The sequence below is a fragment of the Heteronotia binoei genome, chromosome 6 (assembly GCF_032191835.1).
Source record: "Heteronotia binoei isolate CCM8104 ecotype False Entrance Well chromosome 6, APGP_CSIRO_Hbin_v1, whole genome shotgun sequence".
Classification (NCBI taxonomy): Eukaryota; Metazoa; Chordata; class Lepidosauria; order Squamata; family Gekkonidae; genus Heteronotia; species Heteronotia binoei.
The window spans coordinates 136,629,878-136,648,229 of record NC_083228.1 but is presented as its reverse complement, the minus strand read 5'-3'; the positions used below and the strand labels follow the sequence as shown (position 1 = coordinate 136,648,229).

Sequence of the window (18,352 nt, the reverse complement as noted above, 5' to 3'; positions counted from 1 at the left end):
TATCCTGTGCAGTTGTCTTACGCTGGATTAAGTTGATTGTTGGTCCTGTTCAGTGCTTTCTCATGTTTCCATGGACTTGGTGACAAAATTATATACTGGCAAACCTCAGAGCTGGAAGCAAGTACCCTGTGGTTTCACATTCTGGTGTAGATTTATTTATTTATTTAAATCACCCTTCCTAATAGGCAGGCTCAGGGCAGTTAACAACAAAATTATAATTTACAAACAAAACTTGAATAAATAACAAATAAAACATTACAGTTCTCAAAAAAAAAATGATCTTCTCTCAGCCAATGGCAGAGGAGAGCGCCTCCCGCCAGTGCTCAAAGCCAGCTGTGATTTGTCCCTGCCTCCTGTTTTGATGTGAGAAATCACCCATCAGTCAAGGATACAACTAAGCAGTCCTGCTAATTATCTACTAAAACTGACCACTTCCTCTAGCTGTGTTTTGGGAACTGAGAACTATCAAAAATTTAGGATACCATTCGTTCGTCTCCTCCCTGTCATTTAGATCTTGGCCCAGGAACAGTCCTTCCATTCACTGAGAATTACTGTGCTTCCTCTCAAGTTCATGATGCTGAAGAAGCTACTCAGCCTGTTCTCTAAAGTGCAGAATTTGCTTTTCTCTTTCCTGCAGCTCTTTGAAATTGCCCCATGGCTCATGAAACATATCGAATGGCCATACAGGAAGGCACATGCCTCTGTAGATATTGTGTTTACACAAGCAAGGAAAGAGATAGAAGCGCATAGGGAGCAACTGGCAGCGCATGATCCACGGGACTTCGTCGACCACTATCTACTGCAGATTGAGAAAGTAAGTATCCATTTTCTGAACTCAGCACATCTGAACTGTTATATTCCCTCTTATTCTTTTCCCTTTAATATAAGTTTATTTATGATTGAAAGAATTAAAATCATTAAAATCACATAAAGTACAGGTGGAACATAAGCATTTGTGCATAATAGGAACCAGTTGATCTAAACAAACAAATATGCTATACAAATACAATTTCCTGTGAAGAATTGTCCCTTAGCAAGTAAAGTGTTGTGATTTGAATAATTCTTGCCAGTGTTCATAATCTACAAACGAATAAGGCATACAGTTTGGCACCATCCCAAGCCTAGAACAAGAAAAAAAATAAACAAAGAGGAGGAGAAAAATCAAGAAGATCAGAAGAAAGTTGATGAGCGGTGTGACAACCTCCACTGCATTGCTCTGGAAATCTGATACCGTTCCATCAATATCTCTCTGGTTTGAAAAAAGTAGGGGATCCAATCATTATGGAGAAGATCAGGGATCAACATCGGAAATATATCCCAGAACTACTTCTTTTACTGAAAAAAGAAATGGTTTCTATTTTTAGAATACACCACAACCAATGGCATCTTACCAATCTACATGATTTACATACATACATACATACATACATACATAGACCTTTATTGGCATCAATACAAAAATACAGTATACCTTAAAACCAAGAGTGACACAATGGGATATAATAAAAGACCAGCAAAAGTCAAATAACATAAAATAGCTGTGGGCTATGCATGAGCAAAAGCCTCTCTGATTTGGATCGCAACCTGTAAAAAGCAAGCAACATGAGTGGTAACAAAGTTGTGTTTCCCGTGAAGTAAAAAGCGGGCCTTGGCATTGTCAGAAAGGCCTTGATGGTCAGAGAGCAGAGCATCTAGGTATCTTGCTCGTGGACTGCTATAGAAAGGGCAGTCCAGAAGAAGATGAGGGACCGTTTCGATGACTCCTTGGCTACAAGGGCATCGTCTAAGATTGTGGGGGATTCTGTGGTATCTTCCAGAGAGAATGGCCAAAGGTAGTACATTAAATCTAGCCAGCATGAATGCTCTTCTTTGATTTACCGACAACTCATCTTATAATTCTTTACTCACCAACTTTCTTCTGATCTTGATTTTGAAACCTCCTCCTCTTTATTTGTTTATATTCCCTCTTATGACTACAGAGCAACATTTCCAGGACTACCAACAGGATTTTCTGGTTAGGGCTGCCAGGCCCTCTGCCCTGAGGCAGATCTCCTGCTGGAAGCTGTCTTTGCCTATCCCTGCTGGTGGGGCGGGGGGGGGGGGGGCGGTGGAATGAGGCTTCTCTTCCAGGAAAGCTATAAGTGGTTTTGTCATGAACTTTCTGATGATTCCTGGGGGGAGGACAGATATCTGAGTAAGGCGAGATTTTTTTTTTCACATTCTGACTGTGGGTGCAATAGAATAGCAGGTGAAATGGGCCAGCACCACCTTCCTTTTCTAAACAGGTGTTTTGCCAGTTCCTCTCTTGACAACTACTCTATGCCCTTTTTTCTGTTTCCATCAACCATAGCTTTTCTTTAAACTGCACCTCTGACTACACAGTGCTAGCTTCATTTAAGAAGAAGAAGACTGCGGATTTATACCCTGCCCTTCTCTCTGAATCAGAGACTCAGAGAGGCTTACAGTCTCCTATATCTTCTCCCTCCACAACAGACACCCTGTGAGGTGGGTGGGGCTGAGAGGGCTCTCACAGCAGCTGCCCCTTCAAGGACAACTTCTGCCAGAGCTATGGCTGACCCAAGGCCATGCTAGCAGGTGCAAGTGGAGGAGTGGGGAATCAAACCCTGTGAGGTGGGTGGGGCTGAGAGGGCTCTCACAGCAGCTGCCCTTTCAAGGACAACCTCTGCCAGAGCTATGGCTGACCCAAGGCCATGCTAGCAGGTGCAAGTGGAAGAGTGTGGAATCAAACCCTGTGAGGTGGGTGGGGCTGAGAGGGCTCTCACAGCAGCTGCCCTTTCAAGGACAACCTCTGCCAGAGCTATGGCTGACCCAAGGCCATTCCAGCAGCTGCATGTGGAGGAGTGGGGAATCAAACCCGGTTCTCTCAGATTAGAGTCCACACACTTAACCACTACACCAAACTGTGTAGCTTACTGTGAAGTAGACAGAAAAATGTGAAACCTAAAAAAAAAGGGGGGGGGGGTTAAGAAACTGAAAGTGATAAAAGGAGCACCTGTAGCTTTAAACAACAGACCCCCCTCAGTGGCTGTTGCTACAGAACCACAGCATTCCAAGTCTTTGTTCAGTCAGTAAAAGCAAGCGGGAGAGGGCAAAGCCCTTTCCAGGCCTATTTTGGCCTTTGAGTGAGGGCACCTTGCGGCCACGCCTCGCCTGACTAGGGTAGTGGCCCATGCAGGTTGAAAAATTCCTGGATATTTTGTGCTGGAATCTGATGAGGGCAAGATCTTGGGAGAGGAGAGGTGTTTGGTGTTTTTTGCAAGTGTCACCCTCTTCAGTCATGGAAGGGTTAAGCTGATGTTTCCGTAAGCTGATGTTAGCTAGTTTGCAGAGGAACAATTAGATGTAGTGTAGAATCATTCCACCAAGAAGGGGGAGGTATTATTCTTAATAAGATGACCTAAAGATTGACTATTGGTTCATCAATGCATTGGGAGACAATACATGCCATTCCGCATATATGCAAGGGGAGAGGTTCCAATCCTTTGTTTTTAGGGTTAGTCTCTGAATGAATCAGAAGACAAGGTAAAGAAGGTCAGAAAATTATATCAGGATATTACTTTCTAACAATGTAACTCTTTCCTAATTTTCTAGCAAGCTTTTCTTTAGAAGCTAAACACATAACACGTATGCTACAGTAATTCATTTCAGTGAATCCATTCACTCTGCTAAATATCCAGCATAAGGTTATGGGCATTAGAGAGCTGCTGTGTGTATATTAGCATGAAAGTAATAGGGGCCAGAATATTTTTGCAAAGAATAAACCTTTTGGGTTTTTTTAGATTCCCCTTCCCTCCCAAAAAAATCCCTGTTTTACAAGCAGGAGAGGATCTTTCCTTAGAGCCCATTTTTTGAAGTCAGGCAGCTGGAGTATTCCACTCTGTGTGAAGTCTGCCAAGGAGAATTCAAATTCCACGATATCTACCAATTGTGGAAACAATGCAGATTAGTATTCTGTAAGCGGAAACACCCCCTCCCTCCTTCAAATATAACATTAAATGATCAGCACTATCTAATGCGGAAGTCCAGAGTGCAGTGTGCACTGGAGATTCAGGAAGTTTTGCATGTTGTTAAAAATGATCCTCCAGAGGATGGGAGAGAAAAAGAGATATTTCAAAAAGTGGGCGCAAAATCATGCTTTGTAATTCTACAAGTGATAAAGTGATAATTTGTAACTCTATACGTGATAAAGAAAGCCCTCTGTGGCCAGCTGTAACCTGTCAAAGGGCTGTGGATTAAATTGGAAGAGAAATATGCAAAGTGAACCATTAATCATGTACAGGTTTTGAGACAGAATTTGTACAATTTTAAGCTGCATGACGGAGAGAATGTCTCTGCACATTTAGACACAATAAGTGACAGTGGAAGGGGCACGTTGCAAAATTCTATGTAGAACAAAGTAGGGCATAGAATAACGCAATCCACATGTTCCCACTCACAACATAGCTCCAAGCAAGGGAAGAAACAGTAAAGGAGAAAGAAAAGCTCCTAAGCGATTGACAGATTTTGTTTGTGATAGAGAGTCAAATGAGATGAATCCTGCGCTGTTAGAGTCTGGATCTTTTTCTCGCATTTGCCATGACAAATGTTGCTTTGTTGAACCGAATGAAGAGACGAGGCATGATTTGATTCAAGCAGACAGAAACTATTTGCCTGTAGAAGGAATTGGAATGGTTAAACTCAGGAGTCTTAGGTTCTGCTGGAGAGATTGTTGAAATTCTGCTAAAGGATTGCGGCTTTGCGCCACATCTGTGGAAAGGTTTGTGAAACTGGGAAACCAGTTTCAGATCAAAAAGGATGTGTGTACTGTTTTGCATCCTGAGTTCAATGTTGAAATATTGGGAGAAAAGCGCAGTGGTTTTCACTGCTTGAAACATCTTGCTGAGCCAGGATATCGTGCACGACAAAAGAAACCCTGCCATTCTAAATTGCACCGTTGCATGGCACAAAAGACTGGGGCATAGAAGTCTTTAAGTCTATGAAAAAGCTGTTGCAGGAGCGTAATATTGAAATCACTGAATGTCATCGAATGCAAGGTTGCTGTGAGCTCTGCTTAAAATCTAAAGGGACTCCCCCAAGCTACAAAAAGGCGCAGACTGCGCAAAATGAGAGGCTACTACAGAACCGCTAGTCGGCCCCTTCAGTCAAAGGGAACAAATACATTTTGGCTTTTATAGCTGCTGGAGTTCGTTTTGCTTATGTCTACCTGATCAGATCTAAAGATCAGGTGCTGGAGAAATTCAAGAACGACGTTGCGTTCGTGAAAAATAACTTCAAAAGAACTCCAGAGGTCCTGTTTACAGCAAATGCGATGGGAGTATTGTGGGACTGAGGTTCCAGAGCAGGAAGCTTAACAGCTTGCTGCAGCTGTTTCCAATTAGCAAGCGACCAGGCTCCTGTTAGAAGGCGGGACTCAGGGAACACCTCACCCTGGCCCTCGCTTCTCGCCGTCTGTAGTGTATTGTGTTGAACCCAAGCACCACGCGGCTCCACCAATTACCATCAGTGGCGGGAAGTTTGACTGGCCAGGATTGGACTGGCCAGCTTGGGAGGTTGTTCTGGGTACATGTATATAAAGCAGGTCCCGGCCCGCGTGTTCTCTGTTCTGTGATGCGCTACTAATAAATCAAGTTGCCTTCTCCACGTTTCGTCTCTAAGTACATCACACTGGCGACGAAGGTGGGATCCAGCTAGGAAGACTTCCCCTGGGGGAAGCTGCTAACCTGGCTGGGGACGAGGAAGGTGCAGAACCGCAAGAAACCAAGACGCCTGCCGCCGCCATGGAGAACTCCAGTGTAACGATGGGCCACCTTGCAGAGTTCAACCCGGCCAACCCGGAGAGGTGGGAGACCTACACCAAATGGGTCGAATGCTACCTGAGGGCCAACATGATCACAGACGACAACCGGATGAGGGACATCCTGTTGAGTGTCTGTGGGGAAGCGACCTTCGAGATCGCACGAGGCCTCTCTGCTCCAGCGAAGCTCACCAAGTACGGGGAGGTCGTCAGACTCCTCACGGGCCACTTCTCGCCCCAACCGTCCATCATCACCCGCCAATTCCTCTTCCACAAGAAGGATCAGAAGACTGGGGAGACGGCTGCAGTCTACCTGGCTGCTCTCCGCCAGATTGCAGGGAACTGCGGTTTTGACAAGCGAGAGGAGGCCCTGCGGGACCGCTTCGTCTGGGGCCTCCGCGACGAAAGATTGCAACAAAAGCTCTTCGCCAAGGAAGAGTTCACCCTCCAACAAGCCTTCAACGAGGCGACGGCTTTCGAGAGGGCCACCAAGGCATACAGCCTGCCACATGGCGAGGCTGTCCACCATGACGAGATGGCACCGGCCGACCAAGAGGACGAAGAGGTGTTCCAGCTGCGGCGGCCACAAGGAACAGACCCGAGAGCCACCCAGAGACTACGAGCGCCGGACAAGCCCTCTACCACCCGATGTGCAAGCTGCGGCGACCCCCACGAGAGGCGGGACTGCCCGTACCGCAACTTGGACTGCCGAAGCTGCGGGAAAACGGGCCACATCGCGCGGGCTTGCCGGGCCAAGACCGGCCGCAGGAGACAGACCACCCACCACGAGTCGACGGAGACCCACACAACCGCGTCTACAAGCCTGCAGGTACTGAACTTGCCCCTCGCAGCCCCTGACAAGGTCAAAATGTCGATCCGCATCGAGGGGGTCCCATGCCTCATGGAAGTGGAGTCGGTTCCTCCATCTCCATAATCTCGGAGGAAACCCTAAAGAAACTGTGCCCCCGCCTCCAACTGAGGCCAGCGGATTTAATTCTGCGAGACTTCCAAAAAACCCCGGTGCACGTTGCGGGGTGGGCCCGGGTGCGGGTAGAGAGAGCGGCCTTTAAGGGACCGCTGGACATTCTGGTGGTCAAGCGTCAACTAACCACCCTGCTGGGGCTGGCCTGGTTCCGACCACTGGGGATCCGGTTAGAGGGGGTGGAACAAATACAAACAAGTGGTTTTGGGGATGTATGCAGCGAGTTCCCCGCAGTTTTCAATGGGTCCCTGGGGAGCTACAAAGGGCCACCTATCTCCCTACCACTCGATCCCACGGTCAGGCCAATCCGGCTCAAGGCGAGGAGGGTCCCGTTCGCCTTGAAACCTAAAATAGAGGCGGAACTGGACCACCTCACAGCCCAGGGAGTCCTAGAACCAGTGGCTTACGCAGCGTGGGAAACCCCCATCGTTACCCCGGTAAAGCCAAATGGGGACGTGCGGATTTGTGCAGATTATAAGTGCACAATCAACAAGGCACTCCAAGACAACCCCTACCCCGTCCCGGTGGTCAGCCACATACTGGCAGCCCTAGCTGGGTCCAAGATTTTCGGGAAGCTGGATCTGGCACAAGCCTACCAGCAGCTACCTGTAGACGCCAAAACGGCCGAGGCCCAGACAATAGTGACACACCGAGGAGCCTTCAGGTTGCGGAGGCTGCAATTTGGGGTCAGCGTAGCTCCAGGGATCTTTCAGAGCATAATGGACTCTCTTCTTAAAGGGATCCCGGAGTCCAACCATTTTTCGATGACGTTTTAATCGCCGCCCCGGACCCCGAGGAGTTCAGAAGCCGCCTAAGAGAAGTACTCCACCGTTTCCAAGCGGCAGGGCTTAAGGTCAAGAGAGAAAAATGCTTGCTGGGAGTACCTCGGGTGGAGTTCCTGGGGTTTGCCGTGGACGCGGCAGGGATTCACCCCACAGAAGACAAGACCAGAGCCATCGTACAAGCCCCGGCCCCCACATGCAAGGCGGAACTACAAAGCTTCTTAGGATTGCTGAATTTCTATCACGCGTTCTTGCCCCCACAAAGCAGCCATCGCGGAACCACTCCACCGGCTGCTGGACAAACAAGCCCCTTGGGTGTGGGGCAAGCGACAAGCCGCCGCGTTCCAGGCGGTGAAGGACCTCTTGGTCTCGAACGCAGTGCTCCACCACTTCGACAAAGCCCTACTGCTGATTTTGGCGTGCGACGCCTCTCCATATGGGGTGGGCGCAGTCCTGGGGCACCAACTCCCGGACGGGAGGGAGGTTCCTATGGCATATTACTCAAGGACCCTGACCCCCACCGAGTGCAATTACGCGCAGATCGATAAGGAGGCTCTGGCAATCGTGGCGGGGGGTGCACAAATGTAATGATTATTTATATGGGCGGCGTTTCACCATCGCCACTGACCACAAACCACTCCTAGGTCTCCTCGCCCCAGATTGCCAGACCCCACAAATCCTGTCTCAGCGGGTCTTGAGGTGGAACCAGTTTTTAAATTCATACACATACGCCCTAGTACATCACCCAGGCAAAGCCATGGGCCACGCAGACGCGCTTAGCCACCTGCCGCTTCCCTCGACTGACCCCAACCCTGCCCCAGCCCACATGGTGATGCTCATGGAGTCGCTGCCCGAGCGGCCCCTACACGCCGCGGAGGTGGCTCGGGCTACGGGCAAGGACCGAATCCTTGCAAGAGTTCAGGACTGGGTGGGAAGGGGATGGCCAATGGGCAAGGTAGACAGGGAATTCCAACCCTACACAACCCACAAAGACGAGCTATCCTCACACAAGGTTTGCATACTCTGGGGAAGCAGGGTGCTGGTTCCTCCCCCCATGCGCAAACAGGTCCTCGAGGCTCTACATGAAACCCACCTGGGGATAGTAAAAATGAAAGCAGTGGCCCGCAGCTATGTGTGGTGGCCGGGCATGGACGAGGAGATCGAGGGGTGGGTAAGAAGGTGCCAGCCCTACCAGGAATCCCGTCCCGATCCGCCTAGCGCACCAGTCCATCGCTGGGAGTCGAACCGGCGGCCGTGGTCCCGCCTGCACCTAGATTTTGCCGGGCCATACCAGGGGCAGATTTTCTTCATACTAGTTGATGCCTACACAAAATGGCTCGAGGTGATTCCCGTAGCATCCACCTCCACGGCGGCAGCGGTCAAGGCCCTGAGGAGGATCTTTAGCACACACGGGATCCCCGACACACTGGTGACAGACAACGGTACGGCATTCACCTCCCGGGAATTCCGGGAGTTCATCGGCCGGTACCTCATCCACCACATAAGGTCAGCCCCCTTCCACCCAGCCACCAACGGTCAGGCAGAGCGCATGGTAGGAACGACCAAAGAGGCCCTGGGTCGCATCGTGCAAGGGGACTGGGACCACCGCTTGGCAGCCTTCCTGTTCCATAACAGGATCACCCCCAACACGGTAACAGGGTCCAGCCCCGCAGAGCTGCTCATGGGGAGGAAGCTAACGACCCGGCTTGACCGGCTCAACCCGGACTGGGCCACGGACGTCCGCAGCTCCCCCGAAATCAGGGAAGCAGTGCAGGGGTTGTTTCCGGGAGAACCAGTGTTCGCGAAGAACTTCGCAAGCGGTCCAGAGTGGGTAGCCGGCCGGGTGTTGAGGGTGACAGGGTCCCGATTGTACGAGGTATCGACGGAGGGGGGGCAGATTCTAAGACGGCACATTGATCAACTGCACCGCCGCACCGTGCCAGAGGAACCAACAGGGGCTGGGGAAGAGCCAACAACGGGTCCTCCAGACACGGCCGCGCCAGAACCGACCCTGCCATCGTATGATCCCCCGAGACCGGCAGAGCCAGAGCAACCTGCTGAGCCAGACCGACAGCCATCAGAGGTGCCACCCTCAGGGGAGACTCCAGCCACGGGGGCCACTTCGACACCACAAGCAGCCCCAAGGCGATCAACCCGGGAGCGCCGGGCTCCCGCCTACCTGCAGGACTATGTACATTAACTAGGGGGGGGGGAGGAGTGTAGTGTATTGTGTTGAACCCAAGCACCACGCTGTCACGGCTGGGGCCGGGCCAGGCAAAGTCCAGGGGCAGTCCGAGGTCTGTAGCCAGTAAGCAGGAGGGTCCGAGGCGCCAAATCCGAATCACTGTACAAGTATCGCAGGTCTGAGGTCCAGAAGCCGAGGTCAGGGAGTCCAGAAGTCACAAGCCAAAGTCAGGGAGTCCAGAAACCAAAGTCAGGCCGGAGTGGATGCTAGAACATCAGGGAGATGACTAGTTGCTTCCACAAAGCCTCCTCCCAAAGCCTACAGCTATATAGCCCTCTGCTGGCTGTTGCCCATTTGGGCTAATTGCTGGCTCAGAGAGGCAGCCAGGGTCCTGTTACAACTCAAGCATCCTTGCTCTTAGAAGGGCCAGAATCCTCTCAAAACTCAGGGCTCAGGGAGCGTCTTGCTCGTGAGTGTGCCGCCCTCCTCCGATTCCTGAAGTCCTGACGGAGGCGGTCACGCACACGCGCCACCCGAGAGGGCGAGGCAGGGGGGCTGGGATCTTCTCCAGCAGGAGGCAGGGTCACTGGTGCAGGTGGCAGGGGCACAGTTTCCTCTGCAGGCTCAACTTCCTCTGCAGGGTCCCCAGCACCCATGACACACGCGGCCACGCAGCAGAGGTGACTGGGGGGAAGTCCCCAGGCGACTCAGCGCAGCGCGCGAAAGGCTCCGCCAATTACCATCAGTGGCGGGAAGTTTGACTGGCCAGGATTGGACTGGCCAGCTTGGGAGGTTGTTCCGGGTACATGTATATAAAGCGGGTCCCGGCCCGCGTGTTCTCTGTTCTGTGATGCGCTACTAATAAATCAAGTTTCCTTCTCCACATCTCATCTCTAAGTACATCACACCGTCTGAGGGCCCAGTCCTGGCAAAGTTTCTCTGTCATGGGCTGGGGCCAGGTCAGGCAAAGTCCAGGGGCAGTCCAAGGCCTGTAGCAGATGAGCAAAGAGGGTCCAAGGCGCCAAAACCAAATCACAGAATCACAGGGCCAGAATCCTTTCAAAACTCAGGGCTCAGGGAGCGTCTTGCTCGTGAGCGTGCTGCCCTCCTCCGATCCCTGAGGTCCTGACGAAGGTGGTCACGCACATGCGCCACCCGAGAGGGCGAGGCAGGGGGGCTTGGATATTCTCCAGCAAGAGGCAGGGGCACTGGTGCAGGTGGCAGGGGCACAGTTTCTTCTGCAGGCTCAGCTTCTTCTGCAGGGTCCCCAATATCCATGACATTCTCTCCCAGATTCGTGAGGGTGAGTCGGGGTGGGGGGGATGGGGGCTCTGTGCTTGTGGCTGTTCAGCTGCAGGGAATGAGGGCAGCCACGGCCAACTGTCGGTTTCTTCTGTGCTGTCGGAGGGCTGAGCTGCTTGCTCTGATAGCTCTGCAGCCAGCACCTCCCCTTCAGCATCAGCATCGCCCGTGACACAACACCGCAGACACAACTCCCCTCTTTCACACCCAATAGCAGAACATTTAGAACTTCTGATATCCTCAGTTTGTGTTCTCCCAATCAAAACGTGAATTCAGAAATCCACCCCACGAATATACATGAATTCCAAAGAAAGAAAGAAACATCCCCTTCCCCATCCTTGAACATTTCTGACTGTGGCCACAAAACACAGCGATATTGTACTTCACAGGAATTCGCAATTAATATTTTAGAATCACACATGATTTGCTAAGGCCACACAATCTAATTCTCTTTTCAAAATAGATCTGTTGTTGTTGCTATTTATTAAATGTTATTAATCAACTATTCCAGTTTATGCCAGGCTCTGGGCAATTTACCACATCAATAGTCATACAATAAAATATAGCACAAGAGCATAAAACAGAGTTACAATTATGAAACTCAGAGGGCTCCCTATTGGGTTTCCCCACACCATCCCTATCCTAGATTACCACGGCATCCTGCCAGAGAGGGAGAGAGGCTTATAAAGCTTTTTTTTTTGGGGGGGGGGGTAGGAAAGGAGGTGCCAGCTAGGTAATAAACCATTACTCAACTAAAAAGCCTGGCAGAACACTTCTGCCTTACAGGCCCTACAGAACTGTGAGACACTGATGTCATCCGGCACAGTGTCCCACCAGTTCAGGGCCAGTACTGAGAAGGCCCTGGCCCTGGTTCTAAGAAAACTAGACTATCCCAGGACCAGGGATCACGAGAGTGTTGTTACAGCAGTGGAGCTCATCTTTCCTCTTGGACCTTTTAACTGCCTCATTAGCCTGTACCGGTCTGAAGCTTCTCCATCCTTTTTACATCTATGAATGAAAAACCAGCGGAAAGCTCTTTCATTGTTCAAACGGTACAGTCCATCCCGTTATATCCTTCTCCTTTCTTAACGGCTTTATTGGGAATCAAAACAAACGTCATTGTAATTTCATTTCCTCCTGTCCGTAACAGAGCAAGAATGACCCCTCTTCAACGTATGACGAAGACAACTTAGTTCATTGTATTGCTGACTTCCTTTTTGCTGGGACAGACACGATCAGTGCCACTCTACGATGGGGACTGCTTCTCTTGGCGCTTTATCCAGATATCCAAGGTGAATAGGAACTGTGTGATGTAGACAAGGGCCACTCTAAGTTGCTTGTTAAAGACTTCATAACTTGGGGTGGATTAATATATCAGCACAAGCTGGGATTCTGTAAGAAATTGTTGGATGGGTAAATAATGGGGGATTTCCTCTGTATAGAAATAGATTTCTCCCCACTCCAGGTTTCTAGAATGTCTTAATGGACTGAAGTATATTGAAACAGAAGTCACCATCCGTTACGCATAGGTAGAAGGTGTGGAGGGTGTTGCCAAGAAGGGCTGACTGAGTCGAGATGCATAACCAGCTGAGTAATAAATCATAGCAGTATCTGAAGAAGTGAGCGGTGACTCAAGAAAGCTCAAATTTTGTTAGTCTTTTAAGATGCTCCTGGACTCTTACTCTTTTCCACTGATCGATAGCCAGGATCTCAGTCTGGGAAGAGACCCATGATATGAACATATGAACATATGACACTGCCCTATACTGAATCAGACCCTTGGTCCATCAAAGTCAGTATTGTCTTCTCAGACTGGCAGCGGCTCTCCAGGGTCTCAAGCTGAGGTTTTTCACACCTATTTACCTGGACCCTTTTTTGGAGATGCCGGGGATTGAACCTGGGGCCTTCTGCTTCCCAAGCAGACGCTCTACCACTGAGCCACCGTCCCTGATCTGTTGAACAGACTGATTTCACGCTGCCTGCTCCCTCCCCCATTTTCACTGACTCTCAGCTGCTCTCAGAATTCTGTGCCTCTTGCACTGGAGGCTGTGGCATCATCAGCCCATTCTTTAAGGAAAAGATTCTTTTCGGTTAATTTACAAAGGCATTTGGGGGATCTTCTGAGTACACAAAAACCTAAACTTTGTGTGCTGGTGGTAGGGTTGCCAGTTCCAAATCAGAAAATACCTGGTGACTTTGGGGGTGGAGCTGGGAGACTTTGGGAGCAGAGCTAGGAGACTTTCCCATTCCCTAAAATAAATACATAAAAATACGCCAGTGCAGTTTCCCTGAATACAGTCTTCATTTCCTTGTCTCCCAAGCAGCTAAACTTGCACTGAATGAAAGTGAACACACACAATCTCAGAAAGCAGCTAAAACAAACACAGTTAGCAAGCACACACTTTTGTGATCTCACTGCAGCAATTTATTCATGTTGCTGAATCTGCAGTATTTCAACCAATTTCCTCAGACTAATAGAAAAATGAAAGAACAGCCTGGGTGGTGGAGTTTTCCACCAAAGAAACGGAAGGACTGAGAGCAAATGTGTCTGCTTGCCTCACACCCCTGAAGCTTTTCTTTACAAAACACAAATAGTTGCAAACCACTTCTAAACCCGCCTAAGTTTGAAGACATATGGTGACTGTTGGGGCAGGACTTTCCCCCGCCAGTCAGCTGCCTGGGGGCAGGGAGGAAGCTAAAAAACCAAAATATCCCCTGCCCGGACCTGAGGATTGGCAAGCTTACCTGGCAGCCTACTTTTCTTTCATGAATGGCAATTCCAGTTATGTTGGCAGGGGAATGCGGAGTGGGGCTGCCAGATCCAGCTTGGGAAATTCCTGGAGATTTGAAAATGAAAGCTTGGGACAGAGACCTTAGATAATGCCATAGAGTCCTTATGAACTTATGGAACTGCCTTATACTGAATCAGACCCTCGGTCCATCAAAGTCAGTATTGTCTACTCAGACTGGCAGCGGCTCTCCAGGGTCTCAAGCTGAGGTTTTTCACACCTATTTGCCTGGACCCTTTTTTGGAGATGCCAGGGATTGAACCTGGGACCTTCTGCTTCCCAAGCAGATGCTCTACCACTGAGCCACCGTCCCTTTCCAAAGCATTCATTCTCTCCAGGGGAACTGATCTCTGTGGTCTGGGGATGAGTTGTAATTCCGAGAGATCCCCAAATCCCACCTGGAGGCTGGCATCCCTAGCTGTGGGACGTGTCTGTGGAGTACAATGCCCTGGGCCAAGCATCAGGCATCCCACCTAATGGCCAGTCCTTGACTGTGGGCACTGTCCTGTGAAAATAAGGACATAAGTAGAGCATGCTGGATCAAACCAGTGGGTCCATCTTGTTCAACATACTGCCTCATACCACAGCCAACCACTCGCACAGGAAGAGGAGGTCAAGGGCCCACCTGCTGCTGCCTCTCAACACTCATATTTAGAGGTCAGGGCCCCACCTCTGCCCTGTAGATTTTGGGGTGGAACCTGAGAATGGCAGAGTTTGGGGAGGGCAGGAACTTAAATGAGATACGATGCCACAGAGTCCACCTTCCAAAGCAGCCATTTTCTCCAGGTGAACTAATGTAACTATCGCCTGGACGTCAGGTGGCTGACCTGGAGAAGCAGAGGCAGTCATATAGGTACTCGGAGAAAACTCTCGGGGATTTGTCAGGTGTGTCTCACTCTGAAAATGGCAACCCCGCCGCTGTCAGGGAGCATAAGGGTTGAGAGGCAACAGGGCACCATGCTGAGGATAAGGGGAATGTACCCTCAGAAGGGACCTCTTCTTCATTTGGTGAACAGATATCCTATCACACCAAGGAACCAACGCTGGGCAGGGAGGGAGAGGGACTCTTGGTAGTTGGTAATTTGATACTTAGGCAGGTAGACAGCTGGGTGGCAAACCTGTGTACTGACCTTATAGGGAGTTGCCTGCCTCATGCAAAGGTAACGGACATTACATGCGTTTTATATAGGCTGATAGGCAGTGTCGGGGAGGAGCCAGTGGTCATGGTACATATTGTCACCCTCAATGTGGGGAAATGCAGTCATGAGGTCCTGGAGGAAAAATTTAGGCTGCTAGGCAGGACACTCAAGGCCAGGACCTAAAAGGTAGCCTTGTACAAAGGGTTCCCTGTTCCACATGCAGGGCCAGAGAAACAGGCACAAATTAGGAGTCTCAATACATGGAAGAGATTATGGTGTAGAGAGGTATAATTCGAGTTTGGTAGGCACTGGAATGCTTTTTTGAACAAGTGGGAGCTGTACAAAAGAAATGGTCTCCATTTGTCCCGAGAAGGAACCAGGCTTAAATTTTAAAAAGTGGCAGAGCAGTTTTTAAACTGAATCTTGAGGGAAAGCTGACAGGAGATGAAATGTCTCTGGCTCTGGATGGCTCATCTCAAAGAGATGAAGGGGTAGCTTCCACAGGGCAATGGATTAGAGTTGTCCACTGAGATGCAGTCATGAGGTCCTGGAGGAAAAATTTAGGCTGAGATGGTGACAAACAATATGGACTGCCTGGCAAGGTCTCAAGGCAGCAGGAGGAAGGTTGCGAGCCTAGCTTGCCTGGGAAATTTTAGATTTTATATACAAATGCTAGAAGAGTCCAAGGTAAAATTAGGGAGTTGGAATGCTTAGTGTTGGTGGGGAAAATATAGACATTGTGGGCCTTTCAGAAACTTGATGGGATGAGGAGAATCAATGGGACATGGTGATTCCTGGTTATAAATTATATCAGAAGTTTGGAGGTAGGGTGGCTCTGATTGAGAAGCTAAGAGAATTAAATTTGTTTCTGGAAATGCTTTGGGTGGAAATACTGGGTTTGAAAGGAAGCTGAACTCTGGGGCTTTCTTAGCACCCACTGGATCGAAAGATAGAGGACAATTATAATATGATGAAAGAATTTACATTTAGATAGTGGCTAAATGTAAAAACTGTGTTATAATAGGTGATTTTAACTACCCGCACATTGATTGGGTCCATATGTGTTCCGGTTGGGAGAAAAAGATTGAGTTTCTAGACACTCTCAATGACTGTGCTATGGAGCAGATGGTCACAGAACCTACTGGGAGTGGGGTGATCCTGAACTTGGTCCTAAGTAATGCCTGTGATCAGGCAGGCAAAAAGGGACTATGAGGAGTATATTGCAACAAACATAAAGACCAACAATAAAAATTTCTTCAAATGCATAAGAAGCAGGAAACCAGCCAGGGAGGCATGGAGCCCTTGGATGACCAAGATGTAAAAGTCACTGCAGGACTAGAGGAAAATGGCTGAGAAGCTGAATGCATTGTTTGCCTCTGTCTTCACTGTGGAAGATGGAAGTGCTTGCCCACTCCAGAACCACTGGTTTTGGAAGGGGTGTTGAAAGACGTGAGTCATATTGAGGTGATGAGAGAGCAAGGTCTATGACTGATGCACAATTTAAAAATGAATAAGTCCCCAGGCCTGGATGGCATGCATCCAGACGTTCTGAAAGAACTCAAAAGTTAACTGGCGGATCTCCTGACAAAAATATGTAATCCCTCATTAAAATCTGCCTCTATTCCTGAGGACTGGAAGGTAGCTAATCTCACCTCCATCGTTAAAAAATGTCCCAGAGCAGATCCAAGAAATTGCAGGCCAGTCAGTCTGACGTCAGTACTGGGAAAGGTGGTGAAAACTGTTATTAAAGAGAGAGACCAATTCCACACTAGGCTTCTTCCAGGTGGAGAGCTCTTTCACTCCCAGCGCTTCTCTTGGTTCTCGCACAAGCTGCAGAGGAGCTGCGTACTGGAGCGCCGCTTTCCCACTGCAAACAAGATCTTCTTACAAGCAGTTTCTGCTTGTCACAAGCGGCACACAAACTCCTAGCTCCGCAGCAGCTTGTGCGAAAATAAAGAGATGTACCGGGGGCAAAAGAGCTCACCACCCAGGACAAGCTCTAGTGTGAAATTGGTATGAATTAGTAGACACATGGATGAACAAAAGTTATTGAGGAAGACTCAGCATGGGTTCTTTAAAGGAAGATCTTGTCTCTCTAACCCGCTAAGAGTTCTTTCAGGGGGTGAAAAAACATGTGGACAAAGGGGACCCAATAGATGGTGTTTACCTTGATTTCCTAAAAGCTTTTCATAAAGTTCCTTATCAAAGGCTAAATAAGCTCAATATTCATGGGGTAAAAAAGAACAAGTCCCGTTGTGGATCAAAATTAATTAAGAAACAATTAATAAGAAACAATTTTCACAGTGGAGGGTGGTAAGCAGTAGGGTACTCGGTACTGGGCCTGATGCTTTTTAACTTGTTCATTAATAATCTGGAGTTGGGAGTAAGCAGTAAAGTGGCTAAAATTGCAGATGACACTAAATTGTTCAGATTGGTGAGAACCAAGGAGAATTGTGAGGCACTCCAAAGGAATCTGTCGAGTCTGGACGAGTGGGTGTCAGTGTGGCAAATGAGGTTCACTATGGCTGTGCAATGCAATCCACATTGGGGCCAGAAATCCTGATTATAATTATAATTCAAGATGATGGGTTGTGAACTGGCGGAGACTTTCCAAGAGTGAGATCTTAGGGTCATGGTAGATACCTCATTGAAAATGTTAAGACAGTGTGCAACTGCCATAAAAAAGGCCAATGCTATACTGGGATGTCACCGTGATGTCATAAGGCTGCACACGCTTCGTACAAGTGCTCAGCCTGGCCCTCCCCTGCTTCAAAGGGAGTTGGCTAGCCTGTGCGCTTCGGGCATGGGGAGGCGGACAGCAGCGGACACGGAGAGACAGAGGGCATGAGGAGATGGACAGCAACGAGCATGGTGAGACGGAGGGCAGCGGGCACGGGGAGTGGACAGCAGCGGGCAGGGGGAGATGGAGGGCAGCAGATGTGGGGAGAGGGGCACCTCATGGCTCCCCCAGGCTAAGTGACGTCTGAGGCGGCTGCCTACTTGGCTTACTCCCATACACCAGCCCTGGAGGTAGGTGGAGCTGCGAGAGCTCTCGCAGAAGCTGCCCCCCTTTCAAGGACAGCTCTGAGAGAGCTATGGCTGACCCAAGGTCATTCCAAGCAGCTGCAAGTGGAGGAGTGGGGAATCAAACCCAGTTAACCCAGATAATAGTTCACACACTTAACCACTACACCAAACTGGCTCTCTTAGGTCTCTTTAGCTTCCAGAAACATCGACTGAGGGGTGACATGATACGGGTTTACAAGATTATGCAATGGATAGAAAAGGTAAAGAAAGTACTTTTCTTCCTTTCTCACAATACAAGAACTCATGGACACTCAATGAAATTGCTGAGCAG

General features: G+C 49.3%; 1 protein-coding gene across 1 annotated transcript in view; it reads left to right on the top strand.

The window, feature by feature from the left end:
• Positions 1–18,352, top strand: part of LOC132574367 (cytochrome P450 2J2-like) — a 53,984-nt gene that overhangs the window by 29,614 nt on the left and 6,018 nt on the right. The window contains exons 5-6 of the mRNA XM_060242730.1: positions 638–814; positions 12,217–12,358. Coding sequence (XP_060098713.1) covers positions 638–814; positions 12,217–12,358 — 319 coding nt within the window. The remainder of the gene's footprint in view (positions 1–637; positions 815–12,216; positions 12,359–18,352) is intronic.